Here is a 20,329-nt window from a genome sequence, read left to right as displayed (position 1 = left end):
CCTGCTGGGCGTCTTCCAGGTCCTCCTGCCCTGCTGTCGCCCGGGAGGGGCTCAGGGACAAGGTCAGCCTTGCGCCGCTCCGCTGGCTTTTCCTCTCCACCCTGCCCCCCACCCCCCTTCTCTTTCTTGTAGGGAACTGCTGAAATCTATTAGAGGACGAGGGGAGGAAAGGGAAAGGGGCAGGAGGAGGAAGGAAAGCGGTTGCAATTCTTGGCTGATAACATTTTCTAACCGCAGCGTCCCCTCCCGCCTTCCCCGCCCCCATGCAAACAGCCCGCCGCGGCCCGGCTTCCTGCAGCTTTGTTCCCCGAGCCGGGCCGCCCGGGACCCATCCTGCAGATGCCCGCCCCAGATGCTGCGGGATGCGAGCGCAGAGCAGCCCGCGGGGCGGCCTCCGATCGGTCTCCCAGCACCAGACCCCCCGGCCCTGCTCGCTGTCGCCTCTCTGTCACAGGGACCGCCGGCTCACACCCCGTCCATTGTGTTCACATCCTTGGCTCCCTTCTCGGGTGGCCTGGGCTTTCAGAAGGAAAGGGAGACTTGTTTGGGTGAGGCGGGTGCATAGGGGACGGTAGGGGAACAGGAAGCGTTTCTTTTCCGCGCATTACAAACTCGGTGTGTTTTTTGGTTCGTGTAGCGATTGAGCCCTTGCCGAACGTGGTGGAGCTGTGGCAGGCAGAAGAAGGGGAACTCCTGTTGCCCACTCAGGTGAGGACGGTCAGGTGACAGGGCGGGGTGGGGGTGGGGGTGCGCATGTGGAGAGGCCAGGAGGCCGCGGGCCCCCCAGTGGCACAGGCGCTCGGGCCACTTTGCAAGGCAAATAAACGGTCGGGCCAAGTCTGAACACCTGGCAACGGTGGCCTTCCCAGCCTCCTCCCGCGCCATGTGACAGGGCGTGAGTCACGCCTGCCCCAAGTTCAGGAGGTGGGAGCTGAGGCCACCTCAGCAGGGCCGGGCCTGCTGCACAGAGGGGAAGGGCGGGCCCCTGGGCCAGCTGTGGTCCTGGGTGGGCGAGGGACGTGTGCCCTGTTCTTTAAGCGACCTGGTGCAGTGTGTGTGTGAGGACAACAGGAATATTGATTGATTAGAGATGGTACTTGCCATTATTAAGTAGCTTTGGGATGACGATGTGACTTTAAAGGATTGTAGTCTTGGGTTTTTTTCCCCCCAGTGCCTTTAATTCCTGTTAGAATACAACTTGAATTTCCTGTTTGGGGTTTCCTCCCCATATGATACAATGATTGCATTTGGAAAAAAAAAATACTAACATTTTATTGGAATTTGTGGCATCATAACAGGGTTTACTGCCGCAATAGACACAGTACTGCAAAGCTTTTGTGTTTAAGGTTTAACTTTCAGGAGAAATTCTCATTGGCTGAAGGTGTACACATTTAAATATAATATTGCTGACTGTTTCTCAGCATGGACAGTAGGGACCCCAGACGCATTTTCCCCCTTTGTGGAGAAGTGGTTTGAATTATAAGGGGATATTCAGCCTGTGTGCCACAATTTTTAAGATGTTCGTTACTGCCACATTGGTGGAGCACTTGGTTCTATGCTGTCTCTGGTGGCTGTTTAGAAAAACAGGACTGTAACTTCACTGGCCAGGCTGTGCGTTTTACATTTCGATTTTCTCCCTCCTATGTGAAGCATTTAGAGTGCTGGTTTTGAGATATTTGGAATATTCATTTTAACCAGAGCTAATAAATAACAGCTTCAAGGCGGAGAGGTGATTTTTAGAGGAACTTTTTTCTGGACCTTCCCTAAGGCCAGTAGGCTGAATAAGACCAGTCCTTTGAGAAAAAGCCTGCCTTCATCTTAAAAGTTTATTCCCAAATGGAGGTTTTCCCTGATTATAAATAACAGATGTGTATTGTTGAAGGTTTGAAACATACCGAAAGATAAAATGAACAAATCAGAAATTGTTCTTACCCTACGGAGAGAACCACACTTAACATTTGAAGTATTTAGTGTTAAAAAAATAGTTATATTTGTATAGATCAGAGTCATTTAGGAGCGGCATGAGTGACATTTGGGGCCGGAGAATTCTTTGGGGTGGGGGGCTGTCCTGGGCTCTGGAGGATGTCAAACAGAGCATTTCTGCCTCTACCCACTAGATGCCAGTGGCACTCGCCTCTCCCTCTCTTTCCCCCAGTGTGACTGCTAAACATGTTTCCAGATGTAGCCAAGTGTCCCTGGGGAGCAGAAGTGCCCCGTGGAGAAGCCCTGGTGTATATCTATATTCATTTGCTTTTTGACTCACTTGTAGCCTCTGCCTGTTACTGGTTAGTGTTGGAAGCCCACCTAAGCTGAAGAAAAGGAAAGGATAGACTCTGATTGATTGTTGCATTAGTTGAAGATTTAGTCATTCTGCTGAGAGATGGAAGTGTCAGCCCCCTGATAAGATTTTGTTATAGGCTCAGGCATTATTGTATGAAATTCTTAATTTCTGGTTTTGTTTATATGTATAATACACTTTGTTGTGGTAAAAAAAAAAAAAAAGCCTTAGAATTTAGGAGCTGTCTTTCTGGAGTGCTCACTATAGAAGCATTTATAGCTAAGCTACCTTAATGAAAGCTGTAGTGAAAGTGAAACTGATATATTCAAAGTAATTTTCTAAATACTTAATCTCTATATGAGTTTCTTTTAGAGACTTATCCTGCATATACCTGGGTGGGGTGAGGAAAGTTATAGATCTATCTATAGCTGTCTATTTAAACTGCATTATGTGTATATATATCAAAACTGCATAAATATACACACATATAGTATAGATATATCTTACATGTATATAAAAACTGCAGCGAGTTCTGAAGAAAGTTATTTTTAGGGAATTCTTCTCAAAGTAGTTTTAATTTTTTTCAGAAAAGCTTCCTCATGTGTCATGAAGTCCGATGGAAAGATAATATTTGTAGGTGTTATTTAAATTTGAGAGTTTTCTGCTTACTTAGCTTGTAGATTGGGTTCCTTTCATTTAGAAAGACTTAAAGATGGCTTCAAAAGCCATAATTTTTAAATTACAGTTGAAATAGGAGCATCAGAAGATGTGGCATTTAAAAATCAAATACTGACATTTGCCAACACTAGTTATTTATACAGTTATTTAGTTTGGAAATGCTTTCTCTTGATTGGGCCTTTTGTTTTCTAATGGGTCTCAAAGTAGATCAAGAATTTTAGTAACGCATCATTAGTAACACCAAATGTAATAACTGAATTGTTTTAAACTGCCAGACCCTCTGGCCAGCTGTCCAGGATTTGACTCCCTGCTCCATCATTTTTCACTTCTCTGACCTGTTTCTTCACCTGCAAAATGGGGGTAATAATGGAACTGAGTAAGCACTTACTATATGCTGCCTGTTACTTTGGCATATCCACCTGTCCCCAAGTGATTCGGTCATTGGAGAGCATGGAACTGCTTTCCTGCTTTGAAGGGGCTGATCTGTGCTGATAGCTCAGGGCTATTTTGTGCCCTCCAGCCGTACAGATGAATTGTATTGTGTATATCTTTATGCTGCATGCTCTTCTATGTTCTATAATAGTTTGGTGTAGGAAGATAGGAACTATCCATTGCGATAATGAGAAGGAAGGAAAAAACCGTGGTTTTTATTGTTAGATTTACAGAATTTGTCCTTTCCTTTGACTTTGCTTCACGTGACCACACTTCATCACACTGTATCGAAAGCGGTGGTGGTGTAGCAATAGCATGTGCAAGAAGTAATTGCATGTGTGCAAGATACCGCTTTGCCCAACTTCTTACCTCACCTTCAAGGTCAGAAACCTTCTGTGGTTCTCTGCCATCCACTTGACCTGCTCTGGCCCTCTGGGCCTTCCGCATTCTGACCTTGACTGTTGTTGCTCCTGTCAGTCCTCTGGGACACTGACTTCAGCCCGAGTCTTGGCCGAGCAGGCCCAAGAGGTCTGTTGAATGACAGAACTGGTGCTGTTGCCCTGCTCTTTGAACAGGGACGGTCCTTCCTGACTCCTCGCTTGGCAGTGGCACCTTCATTCCTCCCTCTTTGAGTTTCTTGAGTGTCTGGATTTTTTGCTTTGTCTTGTTGCCCTAACTTAGTTTCCCTTCAGAGGGTTTGGTCTTCTAAGCTGGTTGCCCCAATGTAGCCACAATGTTCTGTATGCAGTAGGCACTCAGTAGTAGCCCATGAGTTCTTCCTGGGAGGGGAGAGGCAGTTGTCTCTGTGTTGTCCAGTTCCCCAATTAATAGGGTATTCAGTTCTGAAGATGGCAGGCCAAATGCATTCAGCATTGGTTTCCTTTTATTGTTTAATAATCACATTTTTGTATCAGTTCTGGAAGCTGGAAGGGCAATCTTGAATGTGTTCTTTTAATCCCTTCAGACTTGGCTGAGATGAGAAGCCTCCCTCCAGGTCCCCCTGGTTAGGTTGCAGACATGGATGCTGAGTAGGAGCAGCTGGAACCAATGAAACAGATGCTCATTGGTCTGGTCTGGGATGGTAGGTCCCCTGCTCCTCTGGCAAACACCTCGCAGGGGGCCTGGCACACGGAGGCCCCTGGTATCTGCCTTTAAAAATCTCACGTCTGGTTAAATTTACCCCCTTAAGCCTGAGTGAGAGTAGATAACGGAAAGTGATAGAAAGTGAAACGGGAACTGGGACACTGACCGAGACTTTGTTATCTCAGGTACTGTGTGATGTAACGGCATCTTGCTCCAGTCGGCAAATCATTACCGGGTATTTGGAAATCCTTTTGTCATAGAGATTTATTTTTGTTTTCGTCTACTTCCACTATCAATATAAAAAAATAATAACTAAGAGGGGCTGAAGACTAACCAGCATTGTTTAAGCACTTGATGAGTATTATCTCATGCTACTACGCTAAGAGGTAGGGATTAGGAAGACCTGATTTGACAGGTGAGGAAATGGAGGCTCCCAAGTCATCCTTTAGCTTGCCCAAGGCCTTGAGAAAGTAGCAGTGGTGCAATTCGAACCCTGGAGGTGTTTGGCTCCAGAGCCCATACTCTTGGCCACTACCAGATACACTATTGTATGAATGTTAGCACAGCCCAGCCAGGAAAGTATTATTGTGATAAAGTTCCTGGGCCTGAGGGAAATAATTTTCAGGTTCTGTTTTGATTTAGAAAAATTTGCTTAATGGTTTTCAAAAATATTCATATCCACTAGTATTTTTAAATTATCTTTATTAAAACATTTTTTGATTGAGGTATACTTGACATATAACATTATATTAGTTTCAGGTGTAAAGCATAATGCTTTGCTGTTCGTGTATATTGTAAACTGATCACCACAGTCAGTCTAGTTAACATCTGTCTTGGTACATAGTCACAAATTTTTTTTCTTGTGATGAGAACTTTTAAGATTTACTCTCAGAGCAACTTCCAAATATGCAGGACAGCATTATTCACCATAGTCACCATGCTGTACATTATATCCTCACGATTTTCTTACTTTATAACTGGAAGTTTGTACCTTTTGAGCACCTTCACCCATTTTGCCCACCCCCACCCCTGCCTCTGGTGGAGGGAGCAGATTACAGGATTTGGTCCCTGCCTTTTGAGAGCTTGGTGTTGCTGGGGAGATAAGGCTGGTAGTACCCTGAGATAACAATCAAGTATTGAAATGTAGGAACTGAAGGGAGAGAGGAGGAGCAGAGTGTATGAGGAGTCAGTTAGAGATCTGCATTGGGCTGAGCCTAGAGCCTCACTCACATGGGTGAAGGTTCAGAGGGTTTTATGCTGGTGTTTTAACCTGGAGCCCAGAGACCCTGCTGAAGCCTGGCTGATTGTGATGGGTATGTCAAGGTCAATTGACAATGGCTCACTTCCAGGCTAAGGAGCTTGGAATATATCTGACTCGAAGTTGGGGAGCCATGGGAGGCTCTTGAGCAGAGAGTAGCACAGTGACATTGAATGCTGGGTCCACACCATGTGGTTGGTAAGTGATTGATGTTGAGGAAGATTAGCCTTGCAGTGACTCCCAGGATGGGTCGAAGCCACACGTCTTCAACAGAGCAGAAAGCCCCATCTGTGGTGGTACGCAGGCCTGGGTGGGGGGTCATTATGGTTGGAGTGAGGGGAGGAGAGCAGTGTGGTGGTGACCCTAAGGTTTGCCCGAGGGTCAAGGAGTGTCATGTGTCTTTGACAGAAGGAGACCAGTTAGAACAGAGGCCACCCGGCAGGGACCCTGGTGTTGGTAGGTCTGATGTTGGTAACTGTTTTGGGGAGACAACGTGCACACATCCTGGAGGCAGCTGGCGGTAGGGCTGGAGCTGTGAATGAGTTCACCCCACACACGCGGTGGAGGACCTCCCATGTGCTTGTGTTGACTAAACCATGTGAGTCTTGGCTCCTGTGGAAAGATAGGCATTCACTGAGCATCACTAACGTGTGATTGAAGGAGAAGTTGGTGCTGGAGATAGGGATTTGGGCCCCATGGTTTCAAGTGTGGGTTAACATTTGGAGGGAATTTGTGTGGAGGAGTCTGGGCCCAGTAGGACTGGCAGGGATCAGGGGTCGGGGGTGGGGGTGGTGGGGGCCTGGGGCGCGGAAGAGGGCACCAGGCAGTATTACCTGGAGAGCCAGGGGTCAGAGAGAAGCCGGAGGAACAGGAAGGTCGGTGTTCCTGAAGAACCCTGGCAGCAAATTTCAATGTAGTATTGGATCTGCCCTCTGTTTCTGTTTCAAGAGGCTTTTTTTTTTTTTTTAAACCCTCCTGGTACATGACACAAGCGGTCAGATTTTTGGATGGTAAGTCTGGGAGAAGATTTTGGAATCACTTTTGAGTGATTTTTATGCCACTTATCACATTTATCAGCCTTTTTACCTTGATGTCAAAATATATCAAGTGTTCTGAGTGAAATATTACATTTTCTACGTTTGGGAATTTTAATTATTAATAAACTTCATCTTGTGTGATTAAACGGAAACATTGAAAAATGCCTTTGGAGAGAAGTGATGTCAAAGTAATTTTGAGATTATGTTCAGATTGTAATTTTAAACAGGTAAAGTGCTTACGGTGAGGACATGAGGGATCACTTGGCAATTCAGCAGTCTCCTTACTGAAGTTATTCTTTCTTTCAGTAAATATTTATTGAATGCCTGCTGTGTGTCGGGCATGATTTTAGACATTCGTTACAAAGTTCATCACCCCTGTGAGAGTTGAAGAACTCTTCCTTTTGGAGATTTTGTGCTCCTTTGAGACAACTAAAGCATGTTCTTTTTCGGTAGGGTGATTCTGAAGAGGATATGGAGGAGCGTTCTCAAGAACAGAGGTAAGAAAAAAATGGCAGCGAATACCTGCTAATTTGCCCTGCCCACTTTGGATGCTATCTGGAGTCTTGGATAAGTGTATGCTTATGTACTTAATATTCTCAGTAATGTACCTCTCTCTTTGGCATTTGGGGTATTTGTACTCTCTAATAATATAACTTTGTTTTGAAAATAAGGTTGTCCAGAAAGCTGTTAAAACACAAACACACACACACACACACACACTCCACCAACTTCATTTTTCCCGTGGCATGCTTACATCCTTCGTCTTGTTCACAAATATTTATTGCACATCATGCACTGTACTGGATTTATGCTAGACATAAAACACTGAACAGGACCTGTGTTGTGAGTTGTGGGGGAGTCAGGCATTACTGTAAACAAAACAAAATAGGTATGCTGTTAAAAGAATTATCAAGAACGAGATTGCTGCGATAGAGAATAATGAGTTGGATGGGGTGGTCAGGTGAGGCCCCTCTTAGGAGGTGACATTTGAACTGAGGTCTGGAGGATGTGCAGGATCAGCCATGCAGCAAGTAGAGGGAGCGTGCTCTGGGCAGAGGGGGACAGTAGGTGCAAAGGCCCTGAGGTGGGAAGCATGGACAGCAATCCAGGAACTTGGAGAAGGCCAGGTGATCGTGAGATGTGGTAGGACCTTAGAGGCCACAGTAAGGAGTTTGAGTTTTATTTTATTTTTTTAAATATGTGGAGTGAGTTATTAAAGGATTTCACGCAGGGGCTAGTAATTGAATGGTGTCAACTACACTTACAAGAGAATATTTTCATTATGGGGCAGTCTCACTCAGTTGACAAACTGGGATATCTGGTCCCTTGGAGGCACTTGAAGAATCAGTGGTACCTGGGCACAGGGATAACTTCCAGGGAATCGGATTTTGGATCCCCAACATCCACATTTTCTCATAAAATTCATCTGTCTGAGGTTGCAAGTTATCCTTCTCCACTTTGCAAAAGAAAAGCAGATGTCTCACCCAGCCCCGATCCTACCATATGCTTCATCTTGGGCAGACAAAGGAGCAATCTGAAATGCTGGTATTGATCAGGAGAAAGTGATCCACTCTGATTGGATGGAAAATTCTTTTGTAACTCTCTGATAGTTTTCAAATGTTGACTTTAAACAAAATTGAAGGAGGACTCAATCAAATTGGCAGTTGCTAGATCATCAGAAATTATTTTTAACTAGAGGCCCAGCGCGCGATTGAAATCATGCAAGGAGGCGCCCTGCGGGCAGCCGGGACCCGTACCTGACGCGCAGCGTCCCCTGGCCCCCTTGCCTGTGTCCGCTCCAGGGCTGCCTGAGCCGCTGTGCCGGCTGGGGCAGGCCCCCTGTCTCTGTCTCTGTCTCCGCTCCGGGCCTCACCTGTGCGCGCAACCTCTCCTGTCCAGTGACCCGTTATGGCGTCCTGGCTTAATGTGCATTTTACCTCTTTTTATATATACTAGAGGCCCGGTGCACAAAAATTTGTGCATTCTCTTTCCTTCTAGTTGTAGAATTTCCACTCAGCCAACCTTCCTGTGGTTCTGGATGATGTCCGTTCTGTCTTTTAGTTGTATTTTTGAAGTGGTTGTGCGAGGCCGCAATCTCCATTGTTTACCTATGCTGCCATCTTGGTTTCTCCTAAATTCCTACTTCTTAATTTGCATATTACCCTTTTATTATATAAGATAGAGGCCTGGTGCATGGGTGGGGGCTGGCTGCTTTGCCCTGAAGGATGTCCTGGATCACAGTGGAGGTCCCGCTTGGGTCCCTGGCCAGCCTGGGTGAGGGGCTGAGGGCTGTTTTCAGGCTGGCCTCACCCCCTTCAGGGTGGGGGTCCCCGCTGGAGTGCCTGGCCAGCCTGGTTGTGGAGCTGAGGGCCATTTTCAGGTTGGACACACCCACTTCAGGGTAAGGGTCCCCACTGGGGTACCTGGCCAGCCTGGGTGAGGAGCTGATGGCTGTTTGCAGGCTGGCCAAGCCCCTCAGCAGGGACCCTCACCCCATGAGGGTGTGACCAGCCTGGGTGAGGGGCTGATGGCTTTTTGCAGGCTGGCCACGGCCCCCAGCCACCCAAGCTCCCAGTGGAGGCTGGCTGGAAGCAGGTATCTGGGTTTTATTTATCTTCTATAATTGAAACTTTGTTGCCTTGAGCAGAGGCCACAGCCGGCCAGGACAGGCGGGAAGCTTGGCTTCCTCCATCGCTGGAGCAACCAAGCCACCTGCTTGCTCCAGCTCCGTGGCTGCTGGCTGCCATCTTGGTTGGGTTAATTTGCATATAGTTGCTCTGATTGGCTGGTGGGCGTGGCTTGGGCATAGCAGAGGTGCGGTCAATTTGCATGTATCTCTTTTATTAGAATGAATAGATAGATAGATAGATAGATCTCTGTGATTTTTGGATAAAACATTGAGGGAGCTTAGAGTATATAGGGACAGTGCTCCAACAAAGCTCATTGAATTCACATCTATTTATGTGAACAAGCTTTTTCAGTGCTTACATTAAGAAAAAAATAAGACAAGGAAAATGAGACAAAATTGATGTTGATTAACCCATCTCATCCTAGTAGTAAGTGATATTCACATGAACCAATTGGGGGTGGGGATGGAGGCTGTTCTATCCATCCCAGTAAAGGATGCATTTTCAATAGAATTTGACATGTTTAACTACCTATCAAATTTTGTAAAAAATACATAAATAGCTAAATTTTTTGGTTTGATCAAATGCATACTAATAAAAATATGATAATTCAGAAGAACAAAAATTAACACTTAGACCTTCTGGTCACAGGAAAATTAAAAAACAAACAAATTTTCAATTTATACTCATGGTTTTATTGCAAAAGGCTTTGAACATAAAGGTATATTAGGTGAAAATTCTTTGAGAATATGTCCAGCAATATAGGAAAGCCCATTTGTGTAATTTTTGAAAGTGGAAGATGATGGATATTATTGCAGTGGTATTTAGATTTCACTGAACATATTTTAAAAAGTGATTGTGAGTGATTAAAAAATGCCGATGTTTGCAATATTAACTTCCTAGTGACGGTGTAAGCTCAGCATAAAATGTTCAGTCGGGGATAGCTTGCATCTGTGGGCAGAGTTCAGAGCCTGTCACAGTCCTGTTGTGGTAAATGGGAGCGAGGAAAGGTGAGGAGGAATGCAATGCTGTGTCAGCTAGGCTGGCCATGGTGGGGGTGGAGGGATAGGCAACATTCTGAGATGAATTTTGGGGGGTGGAACAGACCCATTGCCTCCTGAAGCAGATGTGGAGAGGGAGGGAAAAGAGAAATCCTGGAGGGCTGCTGGCATGTGGCTTGAGCCTCTGGGGAGATGATGACTGGGATGGGAAAGGATTTAGTGGGAGGGAAATCAGGATGTCTGGTTGGTTGTCTCCTAGGAATCTCAGACTTGATAAGACATGTCCAAGGGGAGCTGGCGGGTAGGCAGGTGATGATGTGTGTTGAGGTGGGAAGGCCTGGCTGCGTCTCCGGGGGTGGGTGTGCCCGGCCTTAGAGAGGCTTGTGGCATATGCTTTGGAGTTTGCTCGGCTCAATTGCAAACACAGTTCTCTCTTTTTTCATTAATTAGAATTCATTTCTTTTCTTTTCACCAATTTTCTGTCCCACTGAAAAGTATTCGTAGACGTTATCCTTACCGGTCTTCTGGCACCGTGTCAGATGATCAGAGTGGAGGTGTGGGGTGAGGGAGAATTGTGTCAGTGAATTAGAAGAGTGGCTTCCAAACTTTTTGACAGTGACTTGTGGTCAGAGATACTTTTTACCTTATGATACTTTTTACTTACTTACCTGAAGGCCTGTTTGTGGATGAATGTGTACGTGCATGCTTACTTATTTATACAACAGTGCTTACTGGAACTACCTGTGGTATACTGTTTTCTGTTTCTTTCTTTCTTTCTTTTGATGTTCAATGCTGTAGATTTTGCACTTTAAATCATATATGTGTTTTCCTTCCTTCCTTCCTTCCTTCCTTCCTTCCTTCCTTCCTTCCTTCCTTCCTTCCTTTCTTTCTTTCTTTCTTTCTTCTTTCTTTCTTTCTTTCTTTCTTTCTTTCTTTCTTTCTTTCTTTCTTTCTTTCTTTCTTTCTTTTTGGTGGTTAAACATATACAACATTTACCATTTTCACCTTTTAAAAGTATATTTTTATTGATTTCAGAGAGGAAGGGAGAAGGAGAAAGAGATAGAGCACCAGTGCTGAGAGAGAATCATTGATTGGCTGCCTCCTGCAGGCCCCCCACTGGGGATCGAGCCTGCAACCCCTAGGCATGTGCCCTGACCAGGAATCAAACCCTCACCTCCTGGTTCATAGGTCGAAGCTCAACCACTGAGCCATGCTGGCCAGGTCACCATTTTTTTAAGTGTACAGTTCTGTGACATTGAGTGCATTCACAATGTTGTGCATTCATTATTACAATCCATCCCCAGAACTTTCCTATTTCCTAAAAAAAAATAATGCCAGTTGCCAGCACTGGATTCTAATTTTAAAACACCTTAATCATAATTCACAGTTTGATCAGCCCTGATTTATATAGTATTTTAATCTTCCTGATACCAGATATTCCAATATTTTGCTGTTACTTTATCCCTAGTTGCTTTCTTTCAACTTGAGTTCCATGCCTCTTTGTTTTCTTTTGGCTTTTTTTTGGGTTGAGATTTGTTTTTTATGCATAAAGACAAGATCATGACACGGGTTGGATGCTGCTATTAGAAAATCTTCTTTGTGTCCATCTTCTGAAAACGTAGATTCTGGAATTCTCTCCAAAGAAGGATATGTAAGTGTGATGCCGTGTGATGGGTAAATTCATCACCCGAATATGTATTTACTGTTCATTTATCCTTAATGTGCAGTTGTGATTTCTTTTAAATGAAACATTTAATACCCCAAAGCTCATGTAATGTCTTGCTACGTTTATTTATTTAAATTTTTATTGTTGAGAGTCTTACAGATGTCCCCCTTCCTCCCTGCCCTGTTGCCCCTCCACCCGATTCCCGCCCTAGGCCTTCACTTCCCTGTTGTCTGTGTCTATAGGTAATGCATATGTGCATATAGGTTTTTTGATTAATCTTTTCCTGCCCCTCCCCTCTTCCCTCTGAGATTCTTCAGTCTGTTCCATGTTTTCATGCCTCTAGTTCTATTTTATTCATCAGTGTATTTTATTCATTAGCTTCCTTGTTCATTTATTTTTATTTTTAGATTTAATTGTTGATAGATATGTATTTATTGCCATTTTATTGTTCATATTTTTTCTCTTCTCTTCTTCCTCTCCTCCTCCTCTTCCTCCTCTTCCTCTTCCGTACCTTTCAACATTTTGTGTAATGCTGGTTTATGATGATGAACTCCTTTAGCTTTTTTTTTTTCCTTCTTGCTACTTTTAAAATAAACCTTTTGCTTTAGAATAGATTTAGATTTACAGAAAGCTGTAAAGATGGTAAGAGAGTACCCCAATACCCCTCACACAGTTTACCCTAATATTAACGTCTTACACGACTGTGATACATTTGTCACAGCTAAGAAACCAACATCGTTATAGTACATACTGTGAACCAAACCCCAGACTTTATTGTGTTTTCATAGATTTCCCCGAACGTCCCTTTTTTGTCAGGGAGCCATTCTTTCTAGATGCCACCTTACTTTCCGTGATCGTGTCCTCCAAGGATCCTCTTGGTTGTCACAGTTCGTCAGCTTTGTTTTTGAAATCCTGAGAGTTTTGAGGTGGACTGGTCAGGTATTTTGTAAAATGCCCCTTAGTTTGGGGTTGTCTCGTGTTTTTCTCTGTGGTCAGTCGGGGTTCTGGGTTTGGTGAGGAAGACCTCAGATATAAATTACCATTCTCATCACATATTGCATACCTGCCAGCAACATGATGGATCACTTTGATGGTGACCTTGATCTCCTGGCTGAGGTACTATTTGTCAGGTTTGTCTGTGAAGTTACTGTTTGTTCCACCTCATCCCATGCTGTACTCTTTGGAGCAAGCAATTGAGTGGAATTAAGCTCTCCCTGCATAAATTATTTAGATTTCTTTAGTATGGGAGGTTTGTCTATTCTCCTTTATTTATTTTTTGGTCATTTACATTGCTATAGACTTCTGGATATTTATTTTATACTTTGGGTTATAATCCAATACTAGATTTGCCCTGCTATATTAATGTCCTTTGTCCTTAATCTTATATTTATGCAGTAATTAGTTTCTCCTTACACATTTTTCAAACATTTCTGATTTTCACTTTAATTACTACCCTACAGTGCCAACTCTTAATGATATTAGGATGGACTTGAAGTCAGTAGAGCCAACACTTATGAACCGCACAAAATGAATGCATTGTCTCTGAAAGGACCCATGTGGAGAAGCGGCTACTACCGGGGCCCCAGGAAATAGGTTTGACCATAGTACAGAGTCAGTATGTCCCAAGAAAAGTGGAGGCAGCACTGACATCTGTCACCGGAGATCTCGATAGTGAAGAGGCTCCCTGTCACCCCCCCCCCCCCCCCCCCCCCCCCAGACTGCCCAGCGTGGGCCAGAAGCAGACACTCACTGTTCATGCTGGGGTGGAGGGTTCTAGAGTAGCTGCCTGTGATCTCAGACACAGTTGGGGAAGGCTTTCAGGGTAATTGGCCTCATTGAAGATTTTGTTTATATTATCTTGATTTCATCTTCTGCTAATGCTGTGTAATTGTAGTTGGTCGAAAGCCAGAAGAGCAATATTTGAAAAACGTTCTGCCCTCTTTCCTCTCCATCCCCACTTTCCTCCTGGGTGTTCTCAAATATCAGCAGTGATCTATTGCTTTGCTGAGAAAGAAGGGCTGCTGTTGGGGGTGCGTGATGAGAGCAAATGAAAGCTGACTTCAGCTCTTACTAGAATTGAGCCCTCTCTGGGAAGCTTGGCTGGCTCTCTGGGCATATCTCCGATAAGCCTTTTTGGGGTCTGTTTGTTAGAATGTGAAAAGTTTAAGCATTGGCAATGTATGAATAGTATATTATTTCAGCTTTTAAAAATGGCAATATAAAAGTCATAAATGCTGAGTGGCTAGGCTTAGTGTTTGTGGCAGTTTTGTTTTTTAACGGTGCTTTTATCTGATTAGTAACAGCAGCAAAATGTGTTTTCCTGATACTGTATACAGCAGTTAAAGGCAGATTCTGAGAGTCAGAACATGAAGAAAACCCTGTTAACCTTTCAGTAACGTACTGCACGATGTAACTGCAGACAAAAATGACCTAATCTCTAGGGACACACTCCTTTGGCAGAGGAGGGGATCTCAGCGTCCGCACAGGGACTGGAACTGCTTTTGACTTTTCTTTGTTCTCCTTCAGAAACCGAAGCTGTGTTTTCAGCACAACCCCAAGTGCTTGACCTGTTGATAGGTTCTTACTTTTTGAACCTGAACATACCTCTCCAGGATTCCACTGAGGACGGCCTCCTCTTCCCACCTGTCATTTGTCCTAGGGCCGTGGTCGGCGAACTACGGCTTGTGAGCCACATGCGGCTTTTTGGCCTCTTGAGTGTGGCTCTTCCACAAAATACCACGTGCGGGCGATTGAAACTTCGTGGCCCATGCGCAGAAGTCGGTTTTCGGCCTGGGCGAGTCTATTTTGAAGAAGTACTGTTGGCTCTGTTGACTAATGGGTTTGCCGACCACTGCCCTAGGGGATGTCACCCACTCCCTTGGGTTTTTATATACTCTACAGGAGGAACCTGAGCTAGGAGTGTACCCTCTGCCCAGGGTCTCCCCTGCTCAGGTGCCCACAGAGACCTCCCTTTAGCCTTCAGGTGCTGCTAGATTAGCGTGTCCTCAACTCAGCTGTTGGGCTGGTCCTATCTGCCCTTCCCCCAACTGCTCTTCCTCAGGCAGCCCCCTCCTGGTGAATGGCCCCATGGAGCATTCATTTGCATAAGCTGAGACCATCTCACACTCGCCACCACCAGCAGATCATCAGGTGTGGCTGCATCTTCTTCATGTGGTCTCCTGCCTCCTGGGGTAGCCCCCCCAGCCTGTTCTCCACATTCCTCCTCGAGTCATGTATGCTAACCATACATCCTGTCCTGCCGTTCCTCCTACAAACAGCCTTTTGTGCCCTCCTTACCTGCGGAGGAAGTGCAGAGGCCCGAGCTTGGCACAGAAGGCCTTTTGTAACGTGGGCCCTGCTCACCTCTTCCAGCCTGCCTTCTCTTGCTTCTCACTTCCCCGCAATCACAGGGTCCCCCCTCCCTCCCCAACCCCGCAAAACACTTGCCTGGCCAACCCTCTCACCTGACTCCACACAGCACCACGCATGTCTCCCTGCACAGGGCACTTACCCCTCTGTTTGGAAATGGCCTTTGTTAGGATACCCAGGTTCCTGTCCGAGTCTCCATCGCTGATTTCCTGGCACCTGACCTAGGACCTAACACCTAGGTGAAGAGCTGCTAACTGAAGGGATACAAGCTTCTATTTCTAAATTTAAGACATGTAATGTTTTACATGTTTTTCATATCCAAGCCCACAAACCATATTTGTCATTGAAACCACAGCACTGACATTAGTATGAGGGGCTGCGGTTTTTAAATTGGGTTTTTGCAGTTGGTGTGTCTTGAAAGAGAATGGGTTGTAGCTCTCTCTAGGTGTGGCCCCTGCTACCTTCTGCTGGTCGTATGGCCCCTGTGGGCTGCACAGTGAATGCATTCATGGCATCACGGCCATCACACTGCAACGTGAATTTCCTCTGACTGAAATAGATCTCATCATTTAGCTGTTCTTAGCATACAAGCTTTGAAACAGCGTTCTCGGTATATATTAAAATTGTTTTCAAGCCACAAAAGCCTTGTTGGGTTTTTCAGGCTGTGAAATTTTTAGCAAAACTCTTGACATTTTTATCATTGTTCAGGTCTCCATTGGAACCGATGAGAAAAATAGTATAATAGGATGGGAATCCTAATTCTGGTTTTCATTGAAATTTTTACTTTTCCTAGATATATCTTTTTATAGACTCTGGAGCGGTTAGGTGTGTGCTAATTTGTATCTTCATATTGAAAAAGATGCTTGAACCAACTTTAATAATTTCAGGTGTATTTTGAAGAGTTAACCTAGAATGAAATAGGCAAAACACTTCATTCAGATTGATATTCCTGAGCCAAAAAAGTGGATTGCAGCCTGGAGAGGTGTGGGGTGTCCAGCACCAGGACTTCCATGTTCCTTAAACGAGGGATTGCTGTTAGGAGAAGGGGCTGACCTGGACGCCGAAAGTCTGTCTCATAGTTGGCTTCATTCTGACTGCCGCTTGGTGGCTTCACTGACCATTGCTACTCATCACAGTAGGTAACATTAAAGGAGCTCCATGGAATCCATTCAGTCAGGTGCATATCCTGAAGAAAGAGAGAGGCAGATTCAACATCCCAGGAAGGCGTGCCCATGGAGCGACAACATGGTTATTAAAAAGTGCACAAAAGACTGAGAAGCTTATTTCAGATGGGTGAAGGTACCACTGAGAGTGAGAGAAGACAGTGGGTGGTTCTGGCTGGGTACTCAGTTGGTTAGAGCATGTCCCCGATACACCAAGATTGCAGGTTTGATCCCTTATCATGATATGGGCACATATGAGAAGCAACCAATGTATTGGCAGCGATACTGACTAGTTCTGTAAAGGGGGTTCGGACAAGTTGTGACTCCAGCTTCTTATTGCTGAAGAAGGTGGCAGAGCTTGGGACTTCAAGGTTCAAAGGAGAAATATAATTTCCCAAGGCAGTATCCTCTGTCGAGGAACACCAGTATTAAGATAATGGGGTCTCCTGGGAGCTTGTTACTTTAGTTTTAAAGGAACTGTCATCAGATTATTTGTTGTTACAGTCTTCCACACATGAAATATGACTCGAGAGTAAGAGTGAGTCCCCCACCCCAACACATGTAAGAATATTTACTGTGGTAGTCTAGACAGTATTTCACAGATGTTGTGCTCAATAAAGATGGTTTTGAAACCATTGTTTTAGGACTGCCTTTGTAACTAACTTACATAATAATATAAGAAAAAGTCTTGTTTATTTAATGTAGTTTTTCCCCAAAGGAGTGGGGATGTAGTTTTAAAAAGTCTGCTGTGAGCATGAAAATTCTTTGAAATGGAAACAAAATAAAAATTTATTGAGAATTTTCCATGATTGAATAATTACTCATTGGTTTTTCTTTCTTTTTCTTCTCCTCCAAAAAATCTTTTAGTAAAATTCATGTTTCAGGAATATTGACCTCGTAGCATTATTTTCTCTCCTATCAGATACACACACCCATTGGAGAAACATGGGTTTGGCGCCATTCCTGTTGTGGCCCAGCTTATTCAGATATTTCATTCAGAAAATATGGCTCTGAAGAACATGTGGCTGTCGGCCTAAAACTAAGCTTTTATAGCAGTGGTTCTTGACCTCCTGGCCCTTCAAATACAGCTCCTCATGTTGTGACCCAGCCATAAAATTATTTTCATTGCTACTTCATAACTGTAATGTTGCTACTGTTATGAATCGTCATGTAAATCTCTGATAGGGTTGGCTTCAGGGCTGTGCTACCTTGCGGATGTGGGTTCCTCTGGCTGCCACCAAGTGATTGATAATAAGTGAAGTTCAGTTTAAAGAACCATCCAGACAGTGTTCCAGTTTATAGTCATGGCAGGTTATGTAATACTAATTTTTGGTGAAGTCATTCTTTTGGGATCATGGTTAATCTTTATCTGTTAAGATCAGGCCATGCTAATCTGGTTAATCCATTAAAATTGGATTTAAGTAGTTGCTCTACTGTTACACTTGATGGTTTACAAAGTACTTTCCCATGCATTGTCCTTAGGTAACCAGGTCCACATTCCCATTATAGATGTGGAAACAGGTTCACAACGGTAAAACCATGTAAGATTACAGAGCTGCAAAGTGGCAGAATTGGCATGGACTCTGAGGTGTCTTCTCTTCAGATACACTTGTCCACCTTGTATCTAAACCGGAGTAGGTTGGAAAACCATTTTCCCAATCACATATGCTGATCGTCTGCTCTTCGTAGGAGACTCGGTCTAAGATTGATGTGTGGAAGCAAATGAATTAATAAGCCGTAGCATTATATGGTTCCCAGCAAACTCCTGAAGAAGGTGGGCATGGCTCTCATAAGAAAGACCCAGGGTGGAGTCTTCAGTAACCTGTATGCTAGATAGATTCTTTAGTTGTTGTTGTTTTTTTAATCCACACCCAAGGATATTTTTTGCATTAATTTTTTAAAAAATATATTTTTATTGATTTCAGAGAGGAAGGGAGAGGGAGAGATAGAAACATCAGTGATGAGAGAGAATCATTGTTCGGCAGCCTCCTACACGTCCCCCACTGGGGATTGAGCCCTCAACCTGGGCATGTGCCCCAACCAGGAATTGAACTGGTGACCTCCTGGTTCCTGGGTTGACATTCAACCACTGAACTACACCCGGCTGGGCTCCATTAATATTTTAGAGACAGTGGAACGGAGGCAGGGTGGGGTGGGGACATAGCAACATCAATGTGAGAGACACACATTGATTGGATGCCTCCTGCATGCGCCCAGATGTGGGCCAGGGATTGAACCTGCAACCTAGGTATGTGTCCTTGACGGGGAACTGAACCCTCAACCCTGTGGTGCCTGGGCCGACTGGACCACACGGACCAGGGCAGATACTTTGTTTCTAAGTGTTGCTTACCCACTGGCATGCTTTTGAGAGGCCCTGGGAGCCTCACTGGTAAATCTGTTATTACAGGGTTTTTGTGGACCACATGCTCTTGCGCTGTGTGCTGAGAGACTGCCTCCAGGCCTTGGCCGGATGTGTGATCCGGTTAGCTCCCTTTGCTTTGTGATTAGATACTGTCAGCTTCAAGTAATGGAAAGCCCTGACTCAACCCATTCAACCAATAAAGAATGTGTTATGTCACCTCACCAGAAGCCAGGAGGCAGGGTGGTGCGGGATTGGTTTACTCAGCAGGTGAGCCAGCGTCAGCACTGGGCAGCCCGGCTCTTCCCACCTGTCTGTTCTGCTGGCTCAGGGTGCTGCCCAGCTGCCCTCAAGGTTGTGGGAGGGCTACAGGCCCGGCAGCCTCAAGTCCTCCCTCTTGAACATGCAAAGGCAGGTGACAAGGACCTCTGTCATGGGTCAAAAATAGTTCCATACTCACCTTGAACCACTCCCTGGCCCAGGGCTTGGTGGGACCCCCTAGGATTTGCTTTGTGCAGGGTTGATCCAGTCTCCAGGGAGTGGCGCTCACGGAATAGACCAGGACTGTGTCCTTGCGGGAGAGGAGGGTGGACGGGGTTGCAGGCCAGCAGCAGTGCCTGCTAGGGAGTGACAAGCTTGTCACTCGTGCTGAGTGAGGAATGAGAGGTGTAGGGCAGTGTTTCTCAAAGCCCCAGATCCGCAGAATCAGCACCACCTGGGAACCTGTTAGGCCAGTTCTCGGGCCCCACCCAAGGGCCACTGAATCAGAAGCTCTAGGGGCGGGGCCCGTGATCTGTTTTAACAAGCCCTCCGGGTGATTCTGATGCCTGCTGTGGTTTGAGAACCATTCGTCCCAGGGTAAGGCGTCCTTAGATGCCTTACAGAATACTTTATTTTTGGTTGGAGATTAAATAATGAGAGGCAGAAATGGTGTTGTAGGTAAAACAATGGGGTGGGATTGGGAGACGGAGGTTGGCGTTCAGCTCACCCGCCCAGGATTTTAGCAAACCTGGAATACATCAATGTTCTTTTCATGTTATCAAGTTTCAGCCGGCGGATCCCATTTTTCTAAAGAGAGGTCTGGCATGGTTATGGGGATGGGGGTAGGGTTCCGGGTTGAGCTCTTGTGGCCACCCGTCAAGGCCCACCATGCCCTGGCATCCCTGGTCAACAGGTGGGTGAGGCCATTGCAGGTCAGCCTCCAGGGGAGAACTGAGGAACTTTCTTGGGGATAATCCAGTCATTATAGGGGAAGTGAGTCTGGTGGAAAACCTTGGCCCAGTAACAGAAAGTCTCAGTTACTGAATGGGAGTGGCCACGCCAGTACAGGGTGGTGTGTGTACGCAGATCTCTCTCTTGGCCCAGTTCCCTCTGGGCA

At 45.3% G+C, this 20,329-nt stretch overlaps 1 protein-coding gene across 1 annotated transcript in view; it reads left to right on the top strand.

Moving 5' to 3' along the window:
• Position 1: 1 nt before the first annotated feature.
• KIAA0922 (KIAA0922 ortholog) overlaps positions 2-20,329 on the top strand; it is a gene marked incomplete at its 5' end in the record, with an annotated part of 146,494 nt that continues 126,166 nt past the window's right edge. Inside the window, 3 exons of the mRNA XM_015568041.1 lie at positions 2-62; positions 638-708; positions 7,220-7,263. Of these exons, the coding sequence (XP_015423527.1) occupies positions 2-62; positions 638-708; positions 7,220-7,263 (176 nt within the window). The remainder of the gene's footprint in view (positions 63-637; positions 709-7,219; positions 7,264-20,329) is intronic.

This window comes from Myotis davidii, unplaced genomic scaffold (genome assembly GCF_000327345.1).
Source record: "Myotis davidii unplaced genomic scaffold, ASM32734v1 scaffold323, whole genome shotgun sequence".
Taxonomy (NCBI): domain Eukaryota; kingdom Metazoa; phylum Chordata; class Mammalia; order Chiroptera; family Vespertilionidae; genus Myotis; species Myotis davidii.
This window is presented reverse-complemented; position numbering and strand designations above follow the sequence as displayed.